Below are 26,822 nucleotides of genomic sequence, written 5' to 3'. Positions count from 1 at the left end.
ATTAGAAGCTATTTTGAAAATCTATACTCCAACAAAACAGAAAATTTCGAAGACATCAACAGGTTTCTAGAGACATATGAATTGCCTAAACTGAACGAGGAGGACATACACAATTTAAATAGACCAATTTCAAGTACTGAAATAGAAGAAGTCATCAAAAGCCTACCAACAAAGAAAAGTCCGGGACCAGATGGGTTCTCAGCCGAGTTCTACAAAACCTTTAAAGAAGAGCTCATTCCAATACTTCTCAAAGTATTCCATAAAATAGAAGAGGAGGGAACCCTCCCAAACTCATTCTATGAAGCCAATATCACACTGATACCTAAACCAGACAGAGACTCATCAAGGAAAGAAAATTTCAGACCAATATCCTTAATGAACATCGACACAAAAATTCTCAACAAAATTTTAGCAAATCGCATACAAAAACATATTAAAAAGATAGTGCACCACGATCAAGTGGGTTTCATCCCAGGGATGCAAGGTTGGTTCAACATCAGGAAATCAATAAACGTAATTCACCATATTAATAGACTTAAAGTCAAGAATCACATGATTATTTCAATAGATGCAGAAAAAGCATTTGATAAAATACAGCACCCCTTCATGCTCAAAACACTAGAAAAAATAGGGATAGTGGGAACATTCCTTAACATTGTAAAGGCCATTTACGCTAAGCCCATGGCTAATATCATTCTAAATGGTGAAAAACTGAAAGCATTCCCCCTAAAACCTGGAACAAGGCAGGGATGCCCTCTTTCACCACTTCTATTCAACATCGTTCTTGAGACTCTAGCCAGAGCAATTAGACAAACCAAAGAAATTAAAGGGATACGAATTGGAAAAGAAGAACTCAAACTATCCCTCTTTGCTGATGACATGATTATATATTTAGAGGAACCTGGAAATTCCACCAGAAAACTCTTAGAACTCATAAGTGAATTCAGTAAAGTAGTAGGTTACAAGATCAATGCCCATAAATCCAACGCATTTTTATACATAAGTGATGAATCTTCAGAAAGAGAAATTAGGAAAACTACCCCATTCACAATAGCCTCGAAAAAAATAAAATACTTGGGAATCAATCTCACAAAAGAGGTGAAAGACCTCTACAATGAGAACTATACAACACTAAAGAAAGAAATTAAAGAACACCTTAGAAGATGGAAAGATCTTCCATGTTCTTGGATAGGAAGAATTAATATTGTCAAAATGGCCGTACTACCTAAAGTGCTATACAAATTCAATGCAATTCCAATTAAAATCCCAATGACGTACCTTACAGAAATAGAGGAAGCAATTATGAAATTCATCTGGAATAAGAAACCCAGAATAGCTAAAGCAATCCTTAGCAGGAAGAGTGAAACAGGGGTATTGCAATACCAGATCTTCAACTCTACTACAAAGCAATAGTAACAAAAACGGCATGGTATTGGTACCAAAATAGAAAGGTAGATCAATGGTATAGAATAGAGGACTCGGACACGAACCCAAATAAATACAATTTTCTCATACTAGACAAAGGTGCCAAAAATATGCAATGGAGAAAAGATAGCCTCTTCAACAAATGGTGCTGGGAGAATTGGAAATCCATATGCAACAGAATGAAACTAAACCCATATCTCTCACCATGCACGAAACTAAACTCAAAATGGATTAAGGACCTCGGAATCAGACCAGAGACCCTGCAGATTATAGAAGAAAAAGTAGGTCCAAATCTTCACCTTGTTGGTCTAGGATCAGACTTCCTTAACAGGACTCCCATAGCACAAGAAATAAAAGCTAGAATCAACCACTGGGATAGATTCAAACTAAAAAGCTTTCTCTCAGCAAAGGAAACTATCAGCAATGCAAAGAAAGAGCCTACAGAGTGGGAGAATATCTTTGCCAATCATACTTCAGATAGAGCACTAATCTCCAGAATCTATAAAGAACTCAAAAAACTCTACTCCAAGAATTCAAATAATCCAGTCGACGAATGGGCTAAGGAAATGAATAGACACTTCACAGAAGAAGATCTACAAGCAATCAACAAACATATGGAAAAATGTTCAACATCTCTAGTAATAAGAGAAATGCAAATCAAAACCACCCTAAGATTCCATCTCACCCCAATTAGAATGGCGATTATCAAGAATACGAGCAACAACAGGTGTTGGCGAGGATGTGGGGAGAAAGGTACACTCATACATTGCTGGTGGGGCTGCAAATTAGTGCGGCCACTCTGGAAAGCAGTGTGGAGATTCCTTAGAAAACTTGGAATGGACCCTCCATTTGACCCAGCTATCCCACTCCTTGGCCTATACCCAAAGGACTTAAAATCAGCATACTACAGAGATACAGCCACATCAATGTTCATAGCTGCTCAATTCACAATAGGCAGACTGTGGAACCAACCTAGATGCCCTTCAATTGATGAGTGGATAAAGAAACTGTGGTATATATATATACAATGGAATATTACTCAGCCATAAAGAATGATAAAATTATGGCATTTGCAGGCAAATGGATGAAATTGGAGAATATCATGCTAAGTGAGATAAGCCAATCTCAAAAAGCCAAAGGACGAATGATATCGCTAATAAGTGGAGGATGACACATAATGGGGGGGAGGGAAGGGATAGTGTTAGGGTTAGAGTTAGGGTTAGGGAGGGGGGCAAGTATGGAGGAAGGAAGTACTGTATAGAGGGTAAAGAGGGGTGTGAGGGGTGGGGGGAAGGGAAAAAATAACAGAATGAATCAAACAACATTACTCTATGTAAATTTATGATTACACAAATGGTATGCCTTTACGCCATGTACAAACAGAGAAACAACATGTATCCCATTTGTTTACAATAAAAAAAAAAAACTGAAATAAATAAAGGATAGCACTGGATTTAAAAACACAGAATAAGTATTAATGAGTCCACAATGACATAAACAAACAAGCAAACAGGAGAAAAAGTGACTCTTCCTTATAAAAGAACTTCAATTAAAAATATACAAAGGAAATAACAGCAAACAGAATCATCATCAGACACATACCACAAATGTTGCCAACAAGATTCACTCAGTAAATGCTAAAATGTATAAGCTTAGACACTGTACAAACACAAATTAAGAGACATGCTAAAAATTAACCTATCTGTTCTCTTCAAAAGTGTCATGTTCATGAGAAACAAAGAAAGAATGAGAAACTTAGACTAGAGAAGACAATGGAGGGTTCCTGGATAGACTCCTGGAACAGAAAAAGGACAGGAGTTGAAAATTTGGTTTAATTCTAATAAGATCTGCAGTTTAATCAATAATATTATACCAATGTTAACTGCCTATCCTTGTTAATTATGGTTATGTAAGATGTCAGCATCAGGGGGAGTAGGGTGAGGAATACAAGGGAATTCTCTGTACTCTTTCTGAAAATGTTCTATAAGTTTAAAATTAGATTTAAATATTTTTAATAACAGTAAAAAATTCTGAGCAAAGGTAAAAGAATTACCCTTAGATAAAAGGTGGCAATCTTTCACTAAGGCAAGAATCAAAAGAGGAAGGAACCTGTAGAGACAGCGAAGAATGGAATGTTGAAAATTACAGATCGTCAGGGCAGTTCATTTTTGCTACCTTCTACTTTCTTATGAAATAGAATTTATCATCTGCTCCCTAATATTAAAGTAGCACAATTAGGAAAATATACCATTAGCATCCACTCCAGGAAAGACCAAATAACCTGAGGCAGACAGTAAGTAAAACATAGCACAAAACTGAAAATTGGCAGGGGATGTGGCTCATTAGTAGAGTGCTTGCCTAGCATATGCAAGGCCCTGGGTTGGATTCCCAGCACTTTAAAAAAAAAAAAAAAAGGGAGGAGGAGGAAAACTATTTTCCAAGAATTGCAGGGAAATATACTAAATCTTATGTTATTCATATTTTAAATGCTCTGGCCTACTTTACAATTATTTTGTAAAGATAAGCTTGTTCATAAGTTTGATGACTAACATATATGAGTGAAAAGATTAAAAAGTTAATGACTTGTAATTTGTGCTGTTTAAGACACACATTTTTCTGCTGGGGTTCCAGTTCAGTGGCTGAGCACTTGCTTAGTATAAGCAGGGACCAGGGTTCAAACTCCAGCAATGCCCCTTCCCAAAGATATATATTTATATAAGTTCAATTATCTTTAAAGCAGAACAATAAATTACTACTATAAAACTACCACTCATATTCAAGCCCCCAGGCAGTTATACTGGAAGCCAAAAATGTCATAAAGCCATTTCTGGAGTTCATATTCTATAATTAGCCAGAGTTATTCATTAAATAATGAGTGTAAGGATCAAAGGCTTACAAAAAGAATTACTAATTAGCATTTGTAAAGATGTATACATAATATCACCTGAATTTATAAGTCATCTAACTGGGGCTGTTTTGATTTTACTATAAAAATCATTTTTTGATTTCTGTAAGCTGAATGAATAGGTCTATTAAAAGGGAAAATAATGAGGGAGAATTCTATACCATACAACAAAATGCATTTGGGGTCTTAGATCCCTGGGAATAAAGCAGCCTGGTATTAATTTTGCCAGATCCCCAAAGATAAGAGCCTAGGTGAAACAAAAGACTCCATGGATAGAAGAGAAAAACAAAAAGCAGACTCCATGTACAGTCAATGCTGCCGCTTAGTTCAAAGACGCAGCAGTCTGATACTAAAGTTTCTATGGGATGAGAGTTGTTGAACAGAAATCATAATGCAAGTGCTCATATACCACTGGAGGTCTAAAATAGTATGCCCAAGACACAAGAGGGCAGATATAAACAGGGCAAGCATACACATGATAAAAAAGGCACATCACATTGGATTATGAATTTAGTAAAATAAGTATATAATAGAAGCTAAAGCAAAATTCACTTGTACAAAACAGTACACATAAGTCTTCAGAGAAATTTACTGATGTTTTTATAATAAATCTTCACAGAAACATCTTGAGTAATTCTTTGTGTGAGTAGCAAAAAAAAAAAAAAAAGTTTGAGAAGTACTATAAATAACAACAACATATGGAATGAGTTCCAATTGGTGAGTCAAGGTTAAATACAGAACACTGAACTGAAAGTAGCAAGACCGGCTTGCTTTGATCCAATCTTGCTGAGCTTCTTTGACTGTTCTGTGACATTCCAGAGTCTGGTTACCATGCTAAAGATTAAAGATTAAAGAAAGTGGCTCTATATCTCTCACTCTCAATAGAATCTATTAGAATATGTCCACTCTTTCTCATTCATGAATAAACGGGAAGAGAATAGCAAGACTTGTTTTGATTTCATAGTTCAATATTAATTTTCAAGTTGAACTTACTTTTACAGTTAAATTTGAATTAAACTACGTAGTGACTACAATTAAAAAAACATGTTTAGAGTTGAAAACAATATCCAAAATACAGAAGTTTTGTTTCATCAAACCAACTTAAAATAATTTTGTTTTCTATGATAGCTTTCCTAAAGGGAAAAAAAAAAAATCTTTCCCTACTATCCAATGCAAATGATAGTGAACTGAAAATGATTTACCAAGCAATATATTCAAAATATATCACATTTCTTTTTATAAACAGAATAACCAAATAAAAAGAAATAAGAGAATACAGAATCACCTCATGCTCTGTCTTTATAGTAATACCTATTTGGTAACTGTAAAAGCTGTTTTGACAGACATCTACAAGTCCTTTTAGATACTAATTAAGTTCAAGTTGCTCATTAAGATTAACACAAAAGGGCTGGGATGTAGCTGGTGGTAAAGAGATTGCGTTGCAAGCACAAATTTCTGGGTTCAATCCCCAGCTCCAAAAAAGAAAAGGGGAAAAAATCAAAAAAGATAAACACGTAAGATAAATTCAGATACTTTGACCAAATGCAGTTAATTCTTAATTACAGTTGTAAAGAGAAACAACTTAGCAGTCAATCTAACAGATATTCAATTATGCCCATCTCCACCGCCATAATCAATTTTTAACCAAGTAACAAAATTAACTGTTTGGAGAAGACTTTTTCTTTTCCTTCTTCAGATTGTTAGAGAAACTATTAAGAAGTAAAGGATAACACTCTCCATGCCTATAATCTCAGCAGCTGGGAGACTGAGGCAGGAGGATCAAGTTCAAAGCCAGCTTCAGCAACTTAGCAAGGCCCTAAGCTACTCAGGGAGACTCTGTCTCTAAATAAAATATTTAAAAAGGGATGGGGGTGTGGTTCAGCGGTTAAATGCCCTGCAATCCCTGGTAACAAAAAAATAAAAAATAAAAAACAAAAACTAAGCTGATCTCTGAAAACAGGCTGTAAATAAACTATAAAATATTCAGTGAAGGGTGGCTGCATTCTTCATATATGGCCAGTTGAGTTTCAGAACATTAGCAGTGAAGCCAACCAAAAACCAAGAGAACCACTGTTTCAGTGTTTGCCATAAATAATTTCATTCTAAGATCTAACAGGTTACCTAGTATAAGGATGAAGTGTTTTTCTCCCTTAGCAATGAATAATTGGAGAGTTACTCTGTTACTAAATCACCAAAACCATATCAAATAAACCCATTAAAAATTTACAGGGAATTTTTTCAATAGAAAAAAGTTCATGGTACATAACCTGAGTATAGCTTAATATACATACAGATCATTACATATAGTGTGCATATGCGTAGGTTAGTATACAACCATATATTTTCTTGTTCTGTCTTCTGAGAGGGCCTAGAAACCATGAACCTCAAAAGTAATGACAAAACACACAGAACTCAGGAACTGGTTTCTAATCATTCTCTAATAAAAAGAATAAGGGCTCCTTGGAGAAAGTGCTGATTCTAGGACTGGGGCAGGTAATACACACCAAGATAAGCCTGGGGCATGTTGTAGTGTCAGAAAGTTATTAAAAAAATAATAATAATTGCTCAAAAGTCGAAAAGAAAACTACACAAATCTCACAATGATGGGGGTATGTCGAAGGAATATAGACATTAACTAAAAGCTCTCCAAATGGCTAAGGCTAGAACAATATAAGCAAAAAAATAAAACTACTGGATTATAATTCAGTATAAAATAAATATCCATGAGTCAATACTGATATAAATGAATAAATCAATAAATGGAAAGAACAGATAAGTTTCCCATATAGAATATTTCCCAAAAGTTTTTATAAATACTTGACCCTATAGGAAGTGAACCATAATTCCCCATTCTCCAATTGTGTCCTTCAGTAGGAGGTTCTCTTCTAAGAATTACAATATACAAAGGAAAGAGAAAAAAAGAGTTACTTCATAGTGTACAAACCTGACAAGCCAAGTCATCAAGGTTTGACATCAATGGTACTGAGTGGTATTGACAGTATGATACTCTCAATGCATAATGGAAATGGCAATGTGGTCTTCCTCCCCAAAACACATTAATCAGTCTCATTATGAGAAACACATCAAATAAATCTCAGTTAAGGGACAGTATACAAACTACCTGACTCATAATCTTTAAACTATCAATCTTTCAAAAACAAGGATATTTGAGAAACTGTCAAACCAAAAGAACACGCGACAACTAAATAGATTATAGTACCCTGGATGGGATCTTGAAACAGAAAAAGGACATCAGGCAATATGAATAAAATACGGACTTAATTAATAATAATGTGTCAATATTGGTTAATTTTAACAAATATATAATAATGAAATATGTTAATAATAATATGTTAATAATAGGAAGCATAATTATGTTAATATATTATTTAATGAGCATATTTATTAACATATTAATGTTAATAAAAGGTAGGGGGTATACATGACCTTTATACCATATTACAATAAAACTGTTACTTAAAGCTTACTATAAATAATCCAAGAACATGTTATATTTTATATAACTAATAATTTGTTTCCACATATTTGAAAAACTAATTGGCAATTTAGTCTAGCAATTTAACTTTTTTTTGCACTGGGATTAAACCAAGGGGTATTTAACCACGGAGCCATATCCCCAGCCCTTTTTATTTTTTATTTTGAGACAGTCTGGCTAAGTGCTCAGGGCCTCACTTAATTGCTGAGGATGGCTTTGAATTTTTGATCCTCCTGCCTCAGCCTCCCAAGTTGCTGGGATTACAGGGATATGCCACAGAATCCAGCTAACTACTACTATTTTAACAACTATGTTTATAAAAACTCATATTCAAAATTTTATATTACAAAACTCCATGAGCTGAAATCTTCACATCAACTTAGAAATTTAATGAGTTGATATATAGATGTCAGGTCCTGACCTAGGTCCTAGGAATTTAATAATGGAGAAAAAAAGACAACTAGATATTGTTCCTACCTTCAAAGGGTTTATAGGCCACTGAAGGGAAAAGCAACCTTATAAACCAACAAATAAAAGTCATCTGTAACTTTGGAAATGTATGATGTTATTACCTTAATCTGGGAGGTAGGAGTATTCCCTAAAGAAGCAAAACTTGAACTCAGGTGTGAAACATGCATGACAGGAGGTAACAAGTGAAGTGAAAGAAGAATGGTTCAGACAAAGAGAAAAGCATGTACAAAAATGGCAGGGAGCAATCAAAGTACAAAGGACTAAAACAGGCCAGCCTGGGTAAAGTGGGGAGTTAGGCAGAAGATGAAGCTGGGGCACCATGCATTGATAAGGAGTTTTATTTTTACTCTGGAAGCAATGGAAAGCCATAGAACGATTAAAGAAGAGCATGAAAATCAGACATATTTCAAAATAAATTATTGTCTTCAGGATGGGTAACAGATTACAGAAGGGTCAAAAGTAGCCAAGAATGGTACTGAAGTTTCAGTCAAGATAATGGTAACAAGCTAAGGTGGTGTGAGTGGAAATGGGAATAGATTCAAATGACATTTAGAAAGTAAGAATTATAAAACTTGACACATTTGATGTTTCAGGGGCAGGGATATAAGGATCACTCCTAGTTTTCTGGATTAGTAAATGAAAATATAATGGCATCTTTCACTCAAAAAAAAAAAAAAAAAAAAAAAGGAACAAAGAAAAAGGACCAGTGTTTGGGAGGAAGGAAGGGAAATCAGTTTAGTCTGAGACATACTGGATTTGAGAAAGACCTTAAAGATATTTAAGAGGCTGTCAATTAGATACCAAGATATATACGTCTAGAGCTCAAGAGAGGAAACACTTATGTCCTTAGGAAAGCTGACATCTTTATCCTAGAAAAGCAGCTAACCATAATCTCCAAGTATCCAAGAAAAACATTAGACTTAGACTTTGACCATCTGGATTTAGTTAAAAACTGAGAGAGAACACGGCAATAATATTTCATCAGCTAAAACAAAAACTGCTAGGCACCATGGGGAACATAGGGATTTTCAAAATCTTGCTTCAAAAATATACTATATGTTACCAAACATATAATATTTTAACATTTTAGCAGGCTGGCAAATGTTGGTAATGTTCCAAAGTGCACTGTCCCATAAAAAGCAGCCACAAGCCACAAGTGGCCACTGAGCACTGAAATGAGGCTGGTGCAACTGAGGAACTGAATTTTTAATTTTATTTCAACTAATTTAAACAGCCACATGTGGCTAGTTACTATCATATTAGAGAGAATAGGTTTGGGGCTTCCTCATATATTTCATCTGATTCCTAATAGCTACTTCTCAAATTAACTGAGAGAAGACATGAGGGTTAGAGGGACTGGGGAGTAGAAGAAACTTCTATCTGCTATTAGAATTTTTCTTTCAAGAACATATAATATAAGGGTAGGGTACATAGTTCAGTGGGAGAGTGCATGCCTAGCATGCACAAGGCCCTGGGTTTGATCCCCAGCACCAAAAGAACCAATAGTATAGTACTTTAATAATTAAAATATTTTAATTTTAAAAGTAATTGTATACTGTATATAAAAGTAGAAAATACAGAAAGAGGCTATAAGTCTATTTTTAAGAAATAATCTAGGGTCAGGGATGTAGCCTGATCTCTACTCTCAATGTCCTGAAATTATTTAATCACTATAGTGATTTAGAAAGCCAGATTAGCACTCAATAAATGATAACTATTATGGGGTTCTAGGTGCCTGGAAACTACCTCAGAAAACAGAAATAACAACCAAAGCAGACAGGGTCCTGGGCATCCTAGAGATTACAGGTCCTTGCATGAACCCCTAAGGATTTTTTCTACCTAGCACATGAATTCTTGATCCATTCCCTTTTAGGTGTAAGACCTTGTACAAAGCACTTTACCTAAATCTCAATTTCTTCATTTCTAACATGGCTATGTTATTTGTTTCACTAAATGACTTGGCTGGAATAAACATGAGAACATATGTGAAAGTGCTTTGTAAATTATTACATGCTAAACAAACATAAAGGTATTAAACATGGAAGAACATTTTCTTCTTTAGGGCAAAACTTTCCAACCAACATGCCAAGAATGGATTACAGATATGCTGAAATACTGTCCCACTCCCTTGCCCCCAAAAACTTTCAGTGAGCTAGGGAGGGCCTAGCTACAGTACACAACACAAATGTAATTATTTTGTATGTATGCTATGATGCAGAAAAGTTTGAAAACCCTGCTCTAGGATTCTATCTCAAGCTAGCAGAAATGGGTGTTCACCAACTGATTTCCCCTCTGGATGATTTTAGGCCTCATCCCCAAGTCTGCTGCTCTTACAATCCTGCTCCAAAATCTGTTACTGCTCCCCAAAGGATCAAAGAGAATCAAGCATGAATATCAAGGAGCTGCTATTTCAATGCAATAGCAGATAGAAATAAGATCAAACAAAAACTTTAAGTTGAGAAGATGGCAATGATAAAACTATTTTCACAAAAGAACTGAACAATTACCAGTTTTACAACTGCCTTCAAAGCCCAAAATATTCTAAACATTTATTTTTGGTGACAAATCTTTGTCCTTTGAGAGGAGATCTGAATTTTTCCAAATACTGAATCACTGTGGGCTAGGGATATAGTTCAGTGGTAGAGAATTTGTCTAACATGCACAAGATCCTAGATTCAATCCCCAGCACCACCACAACTAACGAACAAAAAAAGCTCAATACCCAGTGATTCAGATTCTAGTGATTAAGGTAAAGTGACAAAGTTTTTTCTAGATCCCAGAAGTAATGCTGGTATACATCTTTTAGATCGTCATGGACCTTAAGTCATCAACTTCCACAGTATGTGGAACAACTCACTTTTTTAATCTGTACAAATACTGCTTTTCATCTGTAGGTATATTACCTTAAGTTCCCTGCTAAATATATACCTTTCTCTATCCCAAATTTACTATTCTGAAATTTATTTATGCTTAAAAATGGTTTTTATGCCAAGATTATTAAATTTTCATATTTTCATAAACTTATTTTCATATTTTCCACTCCTTGTATGTCATTAAGGAACACAATACACCCACAGATTTATACCCACCTTGGTGGGAAAGCCCTACTGACTACCATCCTATAAACCCTGTTCAAATTCACTTCTTTTTGTTGTACTTTTCAGTAGGACATTCAAGTAATTGTTCATCTACTGAAGAGCAGTATAGGAAAAGACCTTTTCTTAATGTCTGATAGAAAATCCGGTGACATATCCCCAATTCATTCCCAAAAGAATGTAACGGAACTCTAACTATAGAGTAGTCTGCCGCCAAACACCTAGGATCAAATCCTGGCTTCATCTGTGTAATTCTGAACAGATTATGTTAGCTCCAGTTAGCCATTTGTTTCAGTCTCTTCATCTATAAAAACAGGGGGGTTAGTCACCTTATGAAGTTGCTAACAGGATTAGATGAAATACTCATGTAAAGAACTAAGCATGATTTCTGGCACACAGTAGGCAAACAAATGCAATTGTCACTATGGGGTTAGATAAAATACATCTTCTGAATTTGTCATTACCTTAGAAAGAAACTAATTTTAACATAACATTCTTTAAAAAGTTATGTTGACTGCTCCCCCAAGTTAGGATGCTACACAGAAGAAAGATTATTTTGTGAGCAAAATAACACCAGAAACTAGTTAGACTGATTCTGAAAAGTTGTATAACCCCTCAAGTTCTAAAATTATATGAAACAAGGTTCAAACCTTTAGAACTTTAACCTTCAATCAAAAAATACTTCACAATCAAATCAATAAGTATGAATTCTAAAACTTAAGTTTGGAAAGATTCTAACTTACTAAGATACAATCATTAAAATACCTAATGTAGAATGGAGGGAGAGGGTTTGTCAAGAGAAAGCAGCAACATAACAAAGGCTTAGGATCCACATGGAAGAAATATCTTATTTGTTCCTTGAAAAACTAAAGCCCAAGGTAAATGCCAAGTGAAAAACAAGATATGAAAGCAAAGTACAACCAGAATATAAATCTTTTACTCAGCTGTACCTAAGCACATGAGTTTATTAATCCCCTGGATCACCAAAGCATTGGCTGCAGCCAGTCATGCCTAAAGAGAAACCTCAAACCACAAATCAGGAACTAAATAAATAGTGTCACTTCCTTCTGTAAGTCTAGGAAGAAATGTAGACACACTTAAATTCTGAAGTACTTAGAGATTTCAATATCAAGTTGGAATCCCTGCATTCTACTCTTCTTGGCCCCAAACAAGCCATTTACAATTTGGGAAAATAACAGCTCCACCAAAAAATCTGTTTTCACTAACTTCAACAAGACACTAAGAAGTGCTTTTAATCTATTTAGACATATATTTCTTTTGAGAACTTGCATAAAGGAATGGACATTCTCTCCAGAACAGGGCAAAAAAAAAAAAAAAAAAGGCACTCAAACAAAACCTGGCATATGATTTCAGGGATGGGGATGAAGAAGACCCTCGAAAATCCACAGACCTCAACTCATAGCACAGAATCAAGTCAAATCATAATCTAAGGAAAACTAATATATGGACTTGAAAAGGAACCAAATTAAGGAAGGAATCTTATTCCAGAAAATAAAATTAGAATAGAAATATTGTCTATTTCCCCAGATAATGGTATTGAACTTTGTGTCTAGGAAAGGGCGTTGGTCCCGTTGAACAAGGAAAACAAAAACGATGGAAAAGTACAATTAAAACAGTACTAAAATATAGTTGGCTGTACTTATTCTGAAAGCGCAGTAATGAAATGGCCAATCCCTGCAGCTGGCTAAACGTAACCTATAAAGGGCTGGCTGAAAGTAACCAATCTGGTGTACCTTTCGGTCAACGAAGTTAAGGAAATGGCAAACGTGAACACACGCTTACAGGTGAAAGCACGAAAACACACGTTGATGAAAAGTCCTGCAGATCTTCCATTGTTTCCTCTTCAATTAAGAACTCAGTAAGCATACTTAGGAGAAAAGGGACAAGAAACAGAAATCCTAAACGGGTGGTTTAAAGGATCTGCAGGAAGTGTAAAGCACAAACTTTTTGAGATCAAAGGGCTCAAGAGGAAGATAAGAACAAAGCCAAGGAAGCAATAATAAAGTAAGAGAGGAAAAAGTCTTGAGTTTAAAAACTGTGTTAAAAAGAAAAGTTTCCTTCCCTAGACACGTAAGCAGCAATAACTGGGCAAAGAGGGACGGACCAGAAGATATGGCCACAAATCCCTTCCCTAAACTCCAGTATTCCTTGGACGTCCTCAGAAGCAGTCAAGTCTTGGGACTTTTCTCGGGCAGGGCTCCTCCCTGCACCACTGCCAGACGAACCTCTCCAAGGGACTATCACTATCTCCCTTCCTCTCCACTGTAGAGAGGAAGTGAAGGATGCAGGGAGGGGACGCGAAATGAAAGTTGGACACCAAACCCGAGGGTGGCCCACTCCGACACTTCGTCAAGATCTGGACCCTGCAACCGTTTTCCACTCATTGCATGCAAACCGAGGGTGCTGACCCAAAGGGTCGTCCTCCTCCCTCACGCCACTGTTCCTGGGGTACACTCGGCAGGACTGCAGGAACGAAGGGGCCGAAACCAGAGGCAGAATATTAGCAAGATACGCTACAGACCAAGATAGAAGTCCTCGGTGAAAAGTCCGGAGCAGTGGAGCCAAAGGCAACGTGTCCGCCCTCAAACCATCTTCCCCCGCCCTTTCCCCGGCGGGCCCACACCGCCCTCACCTGTCTGCAGGGAACCCGGCAGCTCTCAAGTCGAAGATTATCCTGCCGCTGCTCTCTGGAATCGCCTCAACTCGAGCAAGAAGTGAGCGGAAACGCGACCCGGACCTCTTCCTTCTTCCCCTCCCCCACGCACCTCGGATCCTCAGGGGCGGGGAGCAACTGCAGCTGTCACAGGCTCACACTGACCAACCGCCGAGGACACTCGGACCAGCGACCTCTCAACCCAGCCTCCAGAACCAGCACCAGGAGCAGCGAAGCCGGAAGTGAGGGGACCGGAAGTAGTGTTGTCCTTAGCTCTGGACGGCCTCTCTCTCCCTAAATCGGGTCCGGCGCCTCCACGTCTCGGTGGTGCCAGCGCACCTCCCACGAGTTTCCCTCCGCCCCTCTCCAGAGTCTGGCCCCGCCCCTCCCGCTGCGGCCCTAGCAACCACATCCGGGACTCCGCTGGTGCCGTTGCCCGGGTAATTTTCTGGCGGCGCCTGAATCGTGGTGGAGTCTGAGCTCGGCTCCTGAGGCTCCAGCCAGAGCTGGGAGCTAACGGAAGGGCGCGCCGGCCTGCCTTGAATGGTCGCAGGGCTCCAAGAGCCCTCAGCGTCCCTTCTTTCTCACTCACAAGCCCCGGCCTCACGCGTTAGGCGTTCCCCCAACAGACGGTGCGCCGGGGCCGAAGAGCCAAAGCTTCTTAGCCACCGGAGAGCACGAAGGTTATTAGCCCCGCGGGCGGGATGGGGGAGGGATGGAGAGAATGTGGGGACAAGGGAGCAGACGGGTGCAAGCGCCTCACCCTCGCTTCCCGGGTTCCTGGACAGCCCCCTCCGGCCGCGCCACTCGCGCCCGCTCCCGTAAGAAAGCCTAGACCCCCACTCCCGTCGTCTCTGAGCTCTTGTTACCTGCCCTCCTGATCTCTGGCTGCTCTGCTCGCGCCCCGATAGTGGATCCCTAATAACCTTTCTGTGCTGCTGCTCTTTCTTTTGCCACATGACTGAGCTCTGCTTTCTTTGCTCGCCCCATGGCTTAAGTAGATCGCTGTCCTGTCTACAGAAACCGCGGAGCAATTCCTTCTTTCCGCCCTTCGGTTTCCTAAGTTGAGGCTCCAACCTGCACATCGCCCAGCACTGACCTGAAACATTTACTACCTGAAACATTTACACATCGTAGCTATGTTCGGTCCATACACACTCATCTCCTTTCAGACATTTCCTTTCGCAGCCTTAGGTGCTCCTTTTTATTCTCATTTCGCTTGTAGATATGCCAAGGGTAACTTTGCTCATGATGGGACTTGGCCTCTTTTAGATCATACTGCTCACTTTTCTTGTCGTATTTGCTAACGAGACTTTTAAACACTAAGTAACCAGAAGCATAACTCTCCCTCTGAATTTCCAGAGAGTTTCAGTATAGTGAAATATTCCTGTACAGACATCTTCTCCAGATTCGTGTAAAATAAATATTTGTGACACCACAAGTGTTTCAAATACAAGTAACAACGTTGTCTGGGATCTTCAGCTCTTAAAAAAAAATACTACTGAAATCCCAAAACAAATCTAGGATCAAGGGACTTTCTGTATCTTAAATGATTCTCTTTTCAACAAAACAGCAAGTATGTATGCAAGCTCACACGACCCATAACTTCATTTCTGTGGCTTCCTGTGAATTTTTCTACTCAAAGCCATCTCTTTCTTAACCATAAGAAAAGGATTCCAATCTAGAATATTGGCTATTCTTATTGTATAGAAGTAAAGTAACCTCGGAACTTGAAGCTAAGTAAAAGCGTTATTCTCAGAGTCTCCCAAGGTTGACTTGGAAGAGGTGTATGGTAGTGTCCAGCTGGGTTTGACCAGTGTTGGCAATGGGTACATTAATGTTTGAGCCAGCTATGTCCTTAAGCATTTCTACTTTCTGTCTCTTGAGTTTAGGGATACTTCGCTTTGCTAAAGTTAGTCTGTTATACTATTAGATGTTTTTCTTATGTTAGGAAGGTGAACACTTGCTTGGGTAATTTGCCCTTAGCACAATAGTCTGCTTGAAAGCTGCTGATGGTTTTGAAAGAGATTCTCATGAACTTGGAACTGCTCAGAACTAATGCTAATTTATCCTTTTTGAAGATGCTATTTATTATGTCAGGTACTCTTCAATCCAGTAAGATTCTGGTACTGTGCATGAGTAATCACCATCCATAATATTCCAGTTCTGCAAGGCTATACACAGGGTTAATCTTTTCATGATTTCTTTTGTCCAAAGAAATTAGAATGCAGGTGGCCCTACAAAAACACAGAAAGGTACTTCACCTGGTGATGGGAATTTGTGAAACTGTATGTTTCCTTTGGAGTAAAGGAAGCAACAGCCATCACTTTTGGGGTTTGGGGAAGTTTTTTATTTGGCTTTTGTTTTGTTTTGTTTTTTGATACTGAAAGACTTTTTTTAACTTAGTCCTGCTTAGATGGAGTCATATTTTCTCTTTCCTCAATTTTCCTCCCTCCTTTCCTTCCTTACTCCCTTCTTACCTACCTTCCTTCCTTTCTTCCTTCTGTATTTTGCCCTAGATGGGTAAATTCTGCTGACCCATTCTGTTTAGAAAGAAAATATTACTAGTTTCCTCTCAAATGACCTGTTCGGAGTAATTAGAAAAGGGGGAATAACTGTCTTCACTTATGACATGGAGATTGTCCTCCATTAATATAGATATAGATATGAAGGTTTAATTACATAGAATTTTATTCAGCTTTTGAAAACTTAGATCTTATATATTCATTAGGCTTGTGGGGAACTCTAGTAGATGTCTTTCATTTAGTGACCAGTAGCCTGTCTTTCATTTAGGAAAGGAGGCAGCAAGTTAAAGAATATTGTTTTTAATCCATTGTATATGAATGAAACATGCAAGTGACCTTTTAACTCTGAATTAGATGTTGAATACTGTATATTGTTTATCAATATCATTTTCTGAAATTGTTACTTCACATCTTTTCTATAGGAATTATAATGATGTCTCAAAAGTTTCATTGTCCTTCATCAGAATCTCTGTTCAAATTTAGTTTGTTGATCATACAGTGTAATTCTCTGGAAGATTTCTGGAAAGAAACCCTTTGTGAAGATGCTGAATAATGGAGCTATTTAAGAAGCCCCACAAATAAGTAGGGTACAAAGTAAAGGTGTATGGTGTGAGTTACTAGGACTTACTACATTTTTTAAGAGTTTTATGACAGGTACATGTACAACCTCATTTAGTTATAAAAACACTAGCATACTTGATGAATTTATTGATGTTAAGGCTCTCAATATCACTTCTTTCTAAAGACAGGAGTGTTCTCTTATGCATTTATGATAACAGGAAAGTTTCTCAGGTGATCTGGTCACATACTTTTACTTAAAAACCTTGAGTGACTTTTATGGCATACTGAATGAACTCCTTATACTAGCATTCAGATCTTGGGAAGGCCTGACCCCAATCTTACTTTCCAGTATATAAGAAGGGTATAGTTCATAGTCAACTAAGTGAATATTCCTTTTTATACATATAGGAGAGTGTTCATTTAGCCAACTAATAGATATTAATATAGATATGAAGATTTAGTTACATAGAACTTTTAATTCATTTTTAATTGTATTTATTTATTTATTTATTGGCACTGGAATTCAACCCAAGTACTCATGCATGCTAGGCAGCCCAGCCCACATAGAACTGTTTAATGTGCTTCAAACTGCCCTGTGATTTTCTTCTTCCATGTTTTACTCTCTATTCTTACCAACAGAAATGTTTTCCTATCTTTTCTTACCTCTCACATATTTATCCATCCTTTATATTTGAACTCAAATGCTACATCTTTTATGAATCCATTTCTTATCCTGCTTGTAAGAGTTAATTTTCCCACCTCTTTGCTCCCACAACCCTCAATTCAAGTCTGTGTTTTAGTCTGTCTTATACTGGTGTCTCTGCATTTCTGTTTCCCATGATCCTTTTTGGGACACAGAACTTTAGACTTATTTTATTTTCTCACAGCACCATTCACAGGAATCTGACTAACTCTGTTTGAGTTGTAGGAATCCGTTATCTGCTGCACACAGGCAAGTTCTAGAATACTAGCGACTGTTGGTATTTAGAGTAATGGTCTAGGAAGGATTAAGTGGCTATAGTTACTTTCTATTTGTAGAAGACAAAAAATGAGTGCTTTCTTCAGTTTGGAAAGCAGTTGATTGTCTACAGAGGGCTGTAAACTACTGATAAAAGCAAAGTAACTGGCCAATCATGGTAGCACACCCCCATAATCCCAGTGTCTCTGGAGGCTGAGGCAGGACAATCACAATTTGAGACCAGCCTCAGCAATTCAGTGAGACCCTATCTCAATTAAAAAAAAAAAAAGAAAAGAAAAGAAAGACTGAGAATGTAGCTCGCACCCATGCGTTTAATCCCCAGTACAAAAAAAGAGTAACTTACTACCCCTAGAAATTCTGAATGAGAAGAATGCCAGCTTTATGTTTCTTCATACTGTTTTTTTTTTTTTTTCCTTAATGATAACCCGGTACAAAAAGAACATTAGAATTGTTAAAAAAATATTAAAAAGAAAAAAAAAACAATTTAGGTATAATTCAGTTATCCAGCAGGAACATTCTTTGTTTTGGTCAATGCCTTTTTTTCTTCACATATATATTTTTCTTTCCTTAATAATTTATTATTGAGAACCTGTGTTTTCTGGTACTGAACACTGTAAGAATAGCCATGAGCCTCTGTCCTCAAATAATTTTCAGTAGTCGTTGGCATATGGTTTTATATTTTGCTTTTTTAACTTAATGTATCATGAAAATTTTCTTTTTATAATATTTATTTTAGTTGTAGATGAACATAATGCCTTTATTTTATTTATTTATTTTTATATGGTGCTGAGGATCGAACTCATATGTGCTAGATAAGCACTCTACCACTGAGCCACAACCCCAGCCCATGGAATTTTTCTTATATCATTAAATATTGTTCTTTAGTGACTCATCATATGTCAACATATAGATAGATATCCTTTATGTTATAATTCTGTTGTACATTTAGGTTATTTCCAATTTTGTCTGTAATTATATACCAACAATGTGAGGAACTTTCTGGTTTGATCTGCAAAATTCTAAGATGACCTTTAGTAACCTTTATCTTGTATTAGGTGAGCATGATGGGACAACCCTCCCATGATTCTGTTATGTTACAAACAAGGGGATTTTGCAGATATAATTAAGGTTCCTACTCAATTGACTTTGACTTCTTTGAAAGGGAGATAATCTGAGAGGACCTAACATAATCACAGGAGCCCGTTAGGAACAGATAAGTGACAATGAAAGAAGTCAGATTCAAAGTGTACAAAAGATGCAACAGGAGGACGATTCTCCTATGTGAAAGGAAAAGAGCCACCAACAGGGACCTGACAGGACTCTAGGAGCTGAGAGTGCTGCCAACAGCCAACAACAAAAAAAGCAGGGACCTCAAGTCTACAGTAATATACAACTAAACTCTGCAAACAACCTTGATGAGCTTGGAAGCAGGTTCTTTCCCGGAGCCCAGCTTCTGATGGACATCATGATTTCTACTTTTTGAGACCCTAAATAGAGGACCTAATTGAGCCCAACTGGACTTCTGACCTACAGAAGTGTAAGATAATGAATGGTTGTTGTTTTAAGTCAAAAGTGTATGGTAATTTATTACATAGCAGTAGAAAATTTTAAACATTTGTAAGAAATTATTTTCATATCTATAATTTCTTTTGGGCTAAAATCCTAGATACAGATTTTTTTTAATAAAAAGTTATGCACATTTTGTAAGGTTTTTGAATCATATTACTAATTTGCCCTTCATAAGCCTGTTACCAGTTTATGTGCCGCCTAACAATTAGTTACTAGACTCTCACAAACTCCAGACACTGCTATTCTGATAGTCAAAACAAAAAAAAAAAATCTTTTATAAAAGAAGATTTTTATTTATCTTACTTCTAGTAGGGTAGACTATTATTTTCTTTACTTAGAGTTCATTTGCTAAGTCTTTTGGCGAATTGCCTATTCTTATTCTGTGATTATCTTTATTATTAACATTGAGAAAATATTCCCTAACTTGTAGTACAGCATTTCTCTGCTGTATTTTGGTAAAGAGGAGAATGATTAATGAGGTTGAGAGGATGTGTACTTCTGAGAAGTATTAGTTACTGCCATTACCCCCTGGGGAGAAATATATAAAGAGACATTATAATGAGGGAGATCAGAGAATGTCCATTTTGTTGGTTAGACAGTACTAGTACCTTATACTTCTAGGGAAAAAGTCTAGTTTGTCTGGTTTGGTATTAGAAACATGATTTTTTTTTAGGAATATATTGTATTTCACCAAGGACAATTATAACTTTGCTATTTTTGAAGGAAGTAACATATTAATAGGCAGGGGTAGCTAATATCTTCCCAAAGATATCATTCTTTTTGATTCGATCAAAATAACTCATAATCTCTGATTATATATACAGATTGAATATTCTTTATCAGAAATCCTACAGATCAGAAGTATGTTAAATTTTGGATTTTTTTCAAATTTGGAATATTTGCATGGACTCTACTGGTTCAACATCCCTAATCTGTATACCCATTGAATTTCAGATTTTTGGATTAGGGATGTTCAACCTGTATTATGTTGCTCTAACCAGGATGGGGTAAGAGGAAATTCAGGTTGCTTTTTCTGTAATCCTTGTTGTTTGAGATGATAGGGTTTATTTCTGACAAAATAAGGTGGAAGAGAAGGGGAGAGAGTTGGGAGATGTCCTTTTTTCTCTTAGTAGTTTTTGTCTTTTTTTGAAATACTGGTTCTTGCTACTTCAGTTTCTGAGTTTTGGTGTCTTCCTAATAAAAGCAAAATATTGTTTTTATTTTAAAATATTTGCAGATTTACAGGAAAATATATAGTGAGGGCCTATATTCAAGCAAGATTTTCTTTTTTCCTAGCCAAATGGTCAAGTCTTACTTAGAAAGTTAACCCTCCCTGTCAGTTGAATTGGGTTACTATTTGTGTTCACAGAATTTATAATGGCCTATAGTTCCACAAAGGCCTGATGTTGAGATATATAAAATAAACAATGAAAAGAATGTGAATATTAAAAAACCTGGATTCTGGACTGTACTCGACCACATTGTAATTATGTGACCATTGAAAAGCAGTTTTGTGTTCCTCATTGATTATCTGGAATAATGCAGATAATAAAGCAATTTGGAAACCAAAACCCTGGACTACCCTTATTATTATTAAGACCTTGCAGCAACAACAGCAATTTAAAAAATAAAATTAAAGAGCTCTTTTGTTTTAATCCCTATGATAAAATTACTTCTTCATGTGGGACAAGAGCAGAAGAATTTTGACAAAAATCAAAAGGCCAAAAAGGTAGACTTGTCATCTGGGAAACCTGGACACAAAGCAAAAAGAATGGGATGCTCACACTCTCCCATAGTAACAACACCCACACATCAAGTTGGCTTCTTGTTATCTGAGCCATAGAAGGCCCTGAGTGGATGATTCTGATAAGGGAGATGTTGACTGGGAAGAGAGACATGAGCCCATCTGGAGCCGTGTGACTGTTCTCTCAGGACAGCTGGGCTTAAGGAGAGCCCTGCTTTTAAGTTGGAATTCTTGCTTCCATTTGTAAGCAGGATTTTATTAAATCTGTGAACCATCATACGACGTAAGAGAAAAGATGATAATGATGAAATCATTACCCCACATTTGTTGGGTCCTTTTTTAAAGGTCAAATACTCTATTAAGTGCAACCGTGGGAGGTAGGTCCTGTGATGATCTCCATTTTATCGATAAAGAAGTTGAGATTTCAATGGTTAAGTAAATGACCTAGGATCCTGTACTAAATGGTGGAATCACTTCTCAATTCAGATCTGCCTGGGTCCAAACCGCAAGTCCTTTTTTTTTTTCACATAGGAAGTATAGGTCCTGAGTTAGGAAGACCCCTGGTCGCTCTACTTCCTTCTCTTAGTCTAGTATTTTTTCTGCATTATGTCCTCTTAAAATTTGTTTATTCCTATGCATTTTCTCAAGTATTTCAGGCCTGTATACATTCAGCTCTTATGTCAAATTGATTCAAAAGTTTCTGGATTTTTAAGCTTTTAGGTGGAACAAAGTCTCGATCTTGAAAATGGATGTATCAATCACTTGATTTTACTCATTTTTATTTTTTTATTTTTTAGTGAAATGTTTCTACCAGACTCCTATAAAGGGGACACTGTCTCCCATGTGCTATTAAAAGTTGAGCCTTGTGACTACTGTCTGACTGTGTTTTTTTCTTTTAGAGAAGTCAGAGAGTGCAGTCTGTGACCTCATGTAAAAAATAGCCACCAAGGATCTATCCAGAATCATTTTTAGTTCTTTAATTTTGGTAAGCCCACATTTTCAAAACAGATTAAATGTGTCTGATTTCTTTTAGAAGTATATATTACAAAGCATTCGGCGGCAAGTGAGAATTCAAATGCACAGAGCAGAGCCAGAGAGCTTTCTAAGGAGAGGCCCTTCGGGAGGTAAGCATTTCTTCTGGAAGCTTTGGTTATTGTATTTCAGAAGCATCTTCCTGTTCATTTCATTGTTATTAAGAGCATAATGATTGATACGAACATTCTTTCTGATATTCAATTGACATTGCTAAAATTTCTGCTTTTTTTTCCACCCTTGTTTTCAAGAGACAGAGAAGATACACGGGCAAGTTCTGGAAGGATTTTCCTTGCTACCCTTGAAGAGACTTGGAAATTAATAGGCAACATTTTACATGAAAATTTTTGAACATTTTTTTTCTCCTTATCTCTGAGACCTTCTGCAGAGAATTAATAGGAGGTTGAATGCGCACATGGATAAAATGGATCATCTTAAAGGATTGCAGTTCCAAAAATATATCAGCAGGACTGGACAGGTTTGACATAATGAGATTTCTATTTTAGCTTGACTTCTGGAACTCTGAATAAACTATAAACTGAGCTACACAAGGACTTGCAAAGGGAGTTTCTCTTCTAAAACATTCTAGTTAAGTGTAACATTTTTCTTCTTCAGATCTTTTAAAAAGGGATTTTCAGTCATCAATTTCCTAAGGAGCAAGACTCTTAGACATTTGCCACTTTTTAATATATGAAGTGAGATAGAAAGCAGCAATATATATTAATACTGAAAGAAAATAATTTAGTGAAAGAAACAGACACCAGGAAGTAAGAGGAGAAATCTCTGTGTACACCCTGACTGAGATGGCAGAAGCTCCTGTGGATGCCTCAACTCTACCTGTAATGGTGAAGAAAAAGAAGAGTCTATCCATTGAGGAAAAGATTGACATCATAAATGCAGTGGAAAGTGGCAAAAAAAAAGCAGAGATTGCAGCTGAATATGGAATAAAGAAAAATTCACTGTCTTCTATTATGAAGAATAAAGATAAAGTTCTAGAAGCCTTTGAATCTTTGAGATTTGATCCAAAGAGAAAAAGACTGAGAACTGCGTTTTATACAGACCTGGAAGAGGCATTAATGAGGTGGTATCGAATTGCTCAGTGTCTAAATGTACCAGTTAATGGTCCAATGTTGCGTCTAAAAGCTAATGATTTTGCCCAGAAACTGGGACATAATGACTTCAAGTGCAGTAATGGCTGGCTGGATCGCTTTAAATCCAGGTATGGTTTAGTATTCAGAGCTCAACCTGTAGAAGCTTCAGGTGTATCAGTAGACCCTTCAACTGTCTGGTACCAAAATGTACTTCCTTATTATTTAAATGATTATCATCCTAAAAATGTCTTTAATATAAAAGAGACTGGGCTGCTTTATCGAATGTTACCTACAAATACATTTGCATTTAAAGGAGAAACATGCTCAGTCGGAAAGTTGTGCAAAGACAGGATAACTCTGGTGGTTGGCGCAAACATGGATGGCTCAGAAAAACTTCCTTTGCTTGTCATTGGAAAAAACAAAAACCCACATTGTTTCAAAGGTATAAAATCATTGCCTGCACGTTATGAAGCTAACAGAATGGCATGGATGACTTCAGATATTTTTGAACAATGGATGCAAAAGCTTGATGAGAAATTTCAAGCCCAGCAACGAAGAGTGGTGATTTTTGTGGAGTCTTCCCCTGCACATCCAGAGGTTAAGAACCTGAAGTCCATTGAGTTAGCATTCTTTCCATCATGTTTATCTTCCAAATTTATAGCGATGAAACAAGGTGTTATTAAAAGTCTTAAAATCAAATATCGACATTGTCTCATCAAGAAATTTTTAAGCTCTGTTGAAGATAGCAGGGAATTTACATTTTCATTACTAGATGCAGTTGATACATTGCATCTGTGTTGGAGGACTGTAACCCCAGAGACTATTGTTAAAAGCTATGAAGAAGCAGGATTCAAATCTCAAAAGGAAGAAAATGACCCAGCCGATGCAGAGAGAGACACTAGTCTTGATTTGGTCACCCATACTCTGGGAGCAGGAGTGGAATTTCCTGAAGGTTTGTCTATAGAAGAGTATGCTGCCCTGGATGATAACTTAGAGACATGTGAGGCAGTACCAAGTGACGATTCAGAATGCGCCAAAGAAAGCCAGCCAGATGAAACTGGATTTTATACTTCAGATGAAGAAGATGATGGTGGAGCTCTAGAAACTGAACTTCCTTTACCATCAAAAAATGAAGCACTAATTGCTTTAGATACTCTTAAAAAATTTCTTAGAAGTCAAGACATGAATGATGGACTTCATAATTCTTTAGCTGAACTTGAAAATTTTATTAACCCTTTATCACCTAAGTAATTATTTATTATATAACATCTGAAGAATAATAGGTTTTCCTGATGTAATTTATTATATAAGGTATGTAAAGGAGAAATACTGCTTAAAGATAAAATATGAAAAACTAATGATCTTTGGTTTAATTGCAAAAGCCCTTGGTCTGAATAGCAAAGCTCCCTGGTAAATAATGATTAATTAAATCAAAATGCTAAATTATATTTATCAAGGGTTCAGGGAATAGAAAATATTTCAGAGTTATACATGTCAAACACAAGAAGAATGCTTTAGCTCTGATTCACACATATTGAATTCGTCATTGCTATTTTCTTTCTTAAATTCAGATCATGTTCTAGAATATTTTAATTTATCTACCTAGTCTAAGAAACAAAATATCAGTAGCTTAGATATTTATTTTTATAGACATATATTCTAACTAGACTTTTTAAGTATCAAACATTAAAGTAGTTTTAATTTATTTTTCCTATACTAGCTAATCTTTCTAAAGAGAAATTATGAAAGACTACTGAAAATAAATTTTGATCTAACCATACACAAAATGATTAAAAATATACCTTATTATTTTCAAGCTATTTGTAATAAGGACAAATGAAATGAAATGACCATATCAGGTTGGTCACCTATACTCAGAAGATGTGGGCTCTTTCTATATGTTTGTGTGTGTGTGTTTAATAGAAAAATACTTTATTGAAACATTTATTAAACTTATGATATTTATATTTTAATAAGAATACTCTTAAAAAGTAAATGTGAAGATACATATGCAGCTACTAGAAAAAAAATGTGGTGCTTAGATATTTTTCTAATGTTAATAGCTCAAACTTTTAATCTATAGTATGGAATTATTTTCTTGATTTTACTGAATTTTGTTGTCAGGAAAAATGAAATGTCCTTTCATCATATTTTGACGTAGTTAGTTCTTTTTTTTTTTTCTTCAAATTTAATGGATGACATTTTGTATTAAAATTCTGTTTGATGAATTTTTATTTACCAGATGTTTTCAGATACTGTGTGAAATTACTTAATCTCTATAAAATAGTCTTACAACAGTCAATGATTATAACAATGTGTCAGACTTTTCCATTGTTAAATTTTAAACACTATGCTTATTTAATTTATTACAGATAATTTAGTGTCCCTTTGAAAAGTATTTTGAAAAAATATAAAACATACAGATTATTTTCATTATGAATTATTAATCTGCCAACAGATGATAGATTTAGAAGAAATAGTAGTAGAAAACATTTTTATTTTTCACTGTTGATTTACTCTGGTTTTGAGATTTACTAATAAGCCTGAAAAATGTATTCACATTTTTTTTCTTTTAGAGTGAAATAATAATGATTTAAATTAAAAGGATTTTATTTATGATTTAATTTATAATTTTAATTTATAAAATCATGGACTTAAAGGTGTTCTTAAGCCCCACTCGTAACTATAATAGCTCACCATATTATGAGTCCATAATCATTTTTTTCCTTCTCCACTTGATGCCTTTTTGCTCTTTGATTATTTCAGATATTTTCTGACATAAGAATTACCTCCATATTTACAGATGAAGAAGTTAAAACTTGGAAAGATTAAATGATTTGTTTAAAATCTCAGAGCCAAAACTAAAATCCAGTAGTTCCTTATTACCCAGTCCTTCATTCCCCTATCTAACACAATGTTTCTTGCCTGTCTTCTTTAAAAGAAATCCATTATTTTACCCTTAGTTTAGGGCAGTAAAGATAAAGCATTTCCAAAAGTATACTGGATTCATGCTCATGGCACTATTCACAAGATCTCCTCTGAACACAGATGGTAATGAAATACTGAGACCTGATTTGGCCATTCTATACCACTCTGTGTGGTTCTATTGAAACTATTTTAATAACTTTAATATTTCCAAAGTGCTGAAAGCACCCACTCTTTCTTTCCTGTACAATATGATCCATTTCTTTATTTTTTTATTTTTTTTTTATTTTTTTTATTTTTTTATTTTTTTTGCGGTGCTGGGGATTGAAC

General features: G+C 36.1%; 1 protein-coding gene across 5 annotated transcripts; it reads left to right on the top strand.

Moving 5' to 3' along the window:
- The first annotated feature begins 11,066 nt into the window (after positions 1-11,066).
- TIGD4 (tigger transposable element derived 4) lies at positions 11,067-25,883 on the top strand. 5 transcript variants are annotated; one of them, XM_079153810.1, is made up of 4 exons: positions 11,067-14,749; positions 17,091-17,173; positions 22,478-22,568; positions 22,728-25,883. In XM_079153810.1, exon 4 carries the CDS (start codon positions 23,280-23,282, stop codon positions 24,816-24,818), a length of 1,539 nt encoding a protein of 512 aa, XP_079009936.1. In that variant the 5' UTR covers positions 11,067-14,749; positions 17,091-17,173; positions 22,478-22,568; positions 22,728-23,279; the 3' UTR covers positions 24,819-25,883. The 5 variants fall into 5 exon arrangements, with proteins under 5 accessions (XP_079009936.1, XP_079009933.1, XP_079009934.1 ...); XM_079153807.1 differs by having other exon boundaries at positions 17,014-17,173; XM_079153808.1 differs by having other exon boundaries at positions 17,014-19,668.
- The last annotated feature ends 939 nt before the right edge of the window (positions 25,884-26,822 follow it).

The sequence above is a fragment of the Sciurus vulgaris genome, assembly GCF_902686455.1.
Source record: "Sciurus vulgaris genome assembly, chromosome: 9".
Lineage (NCBI taxonomy): Eukaryota > Metazoa > Chordata > Mammalia > Rodentia > Sciuridae > Sciurus > Sciurus vulgaris.
The sequence above is the reverse complement of the archived record's forward strand: the minus strand, read 5'-3'. Positions and strand labels throughout refer to the sequence as shown.

Bases quoted from the DNA above. Each gene is read 5' to 3' on its own strand.
- TIGD4 (XM_079153811.1), top strand. From the start codon at position 23,280: ATGGCAGAAGCTCCTGTGGATGCCTCAACTCTACCTGTAATGGTGAAG.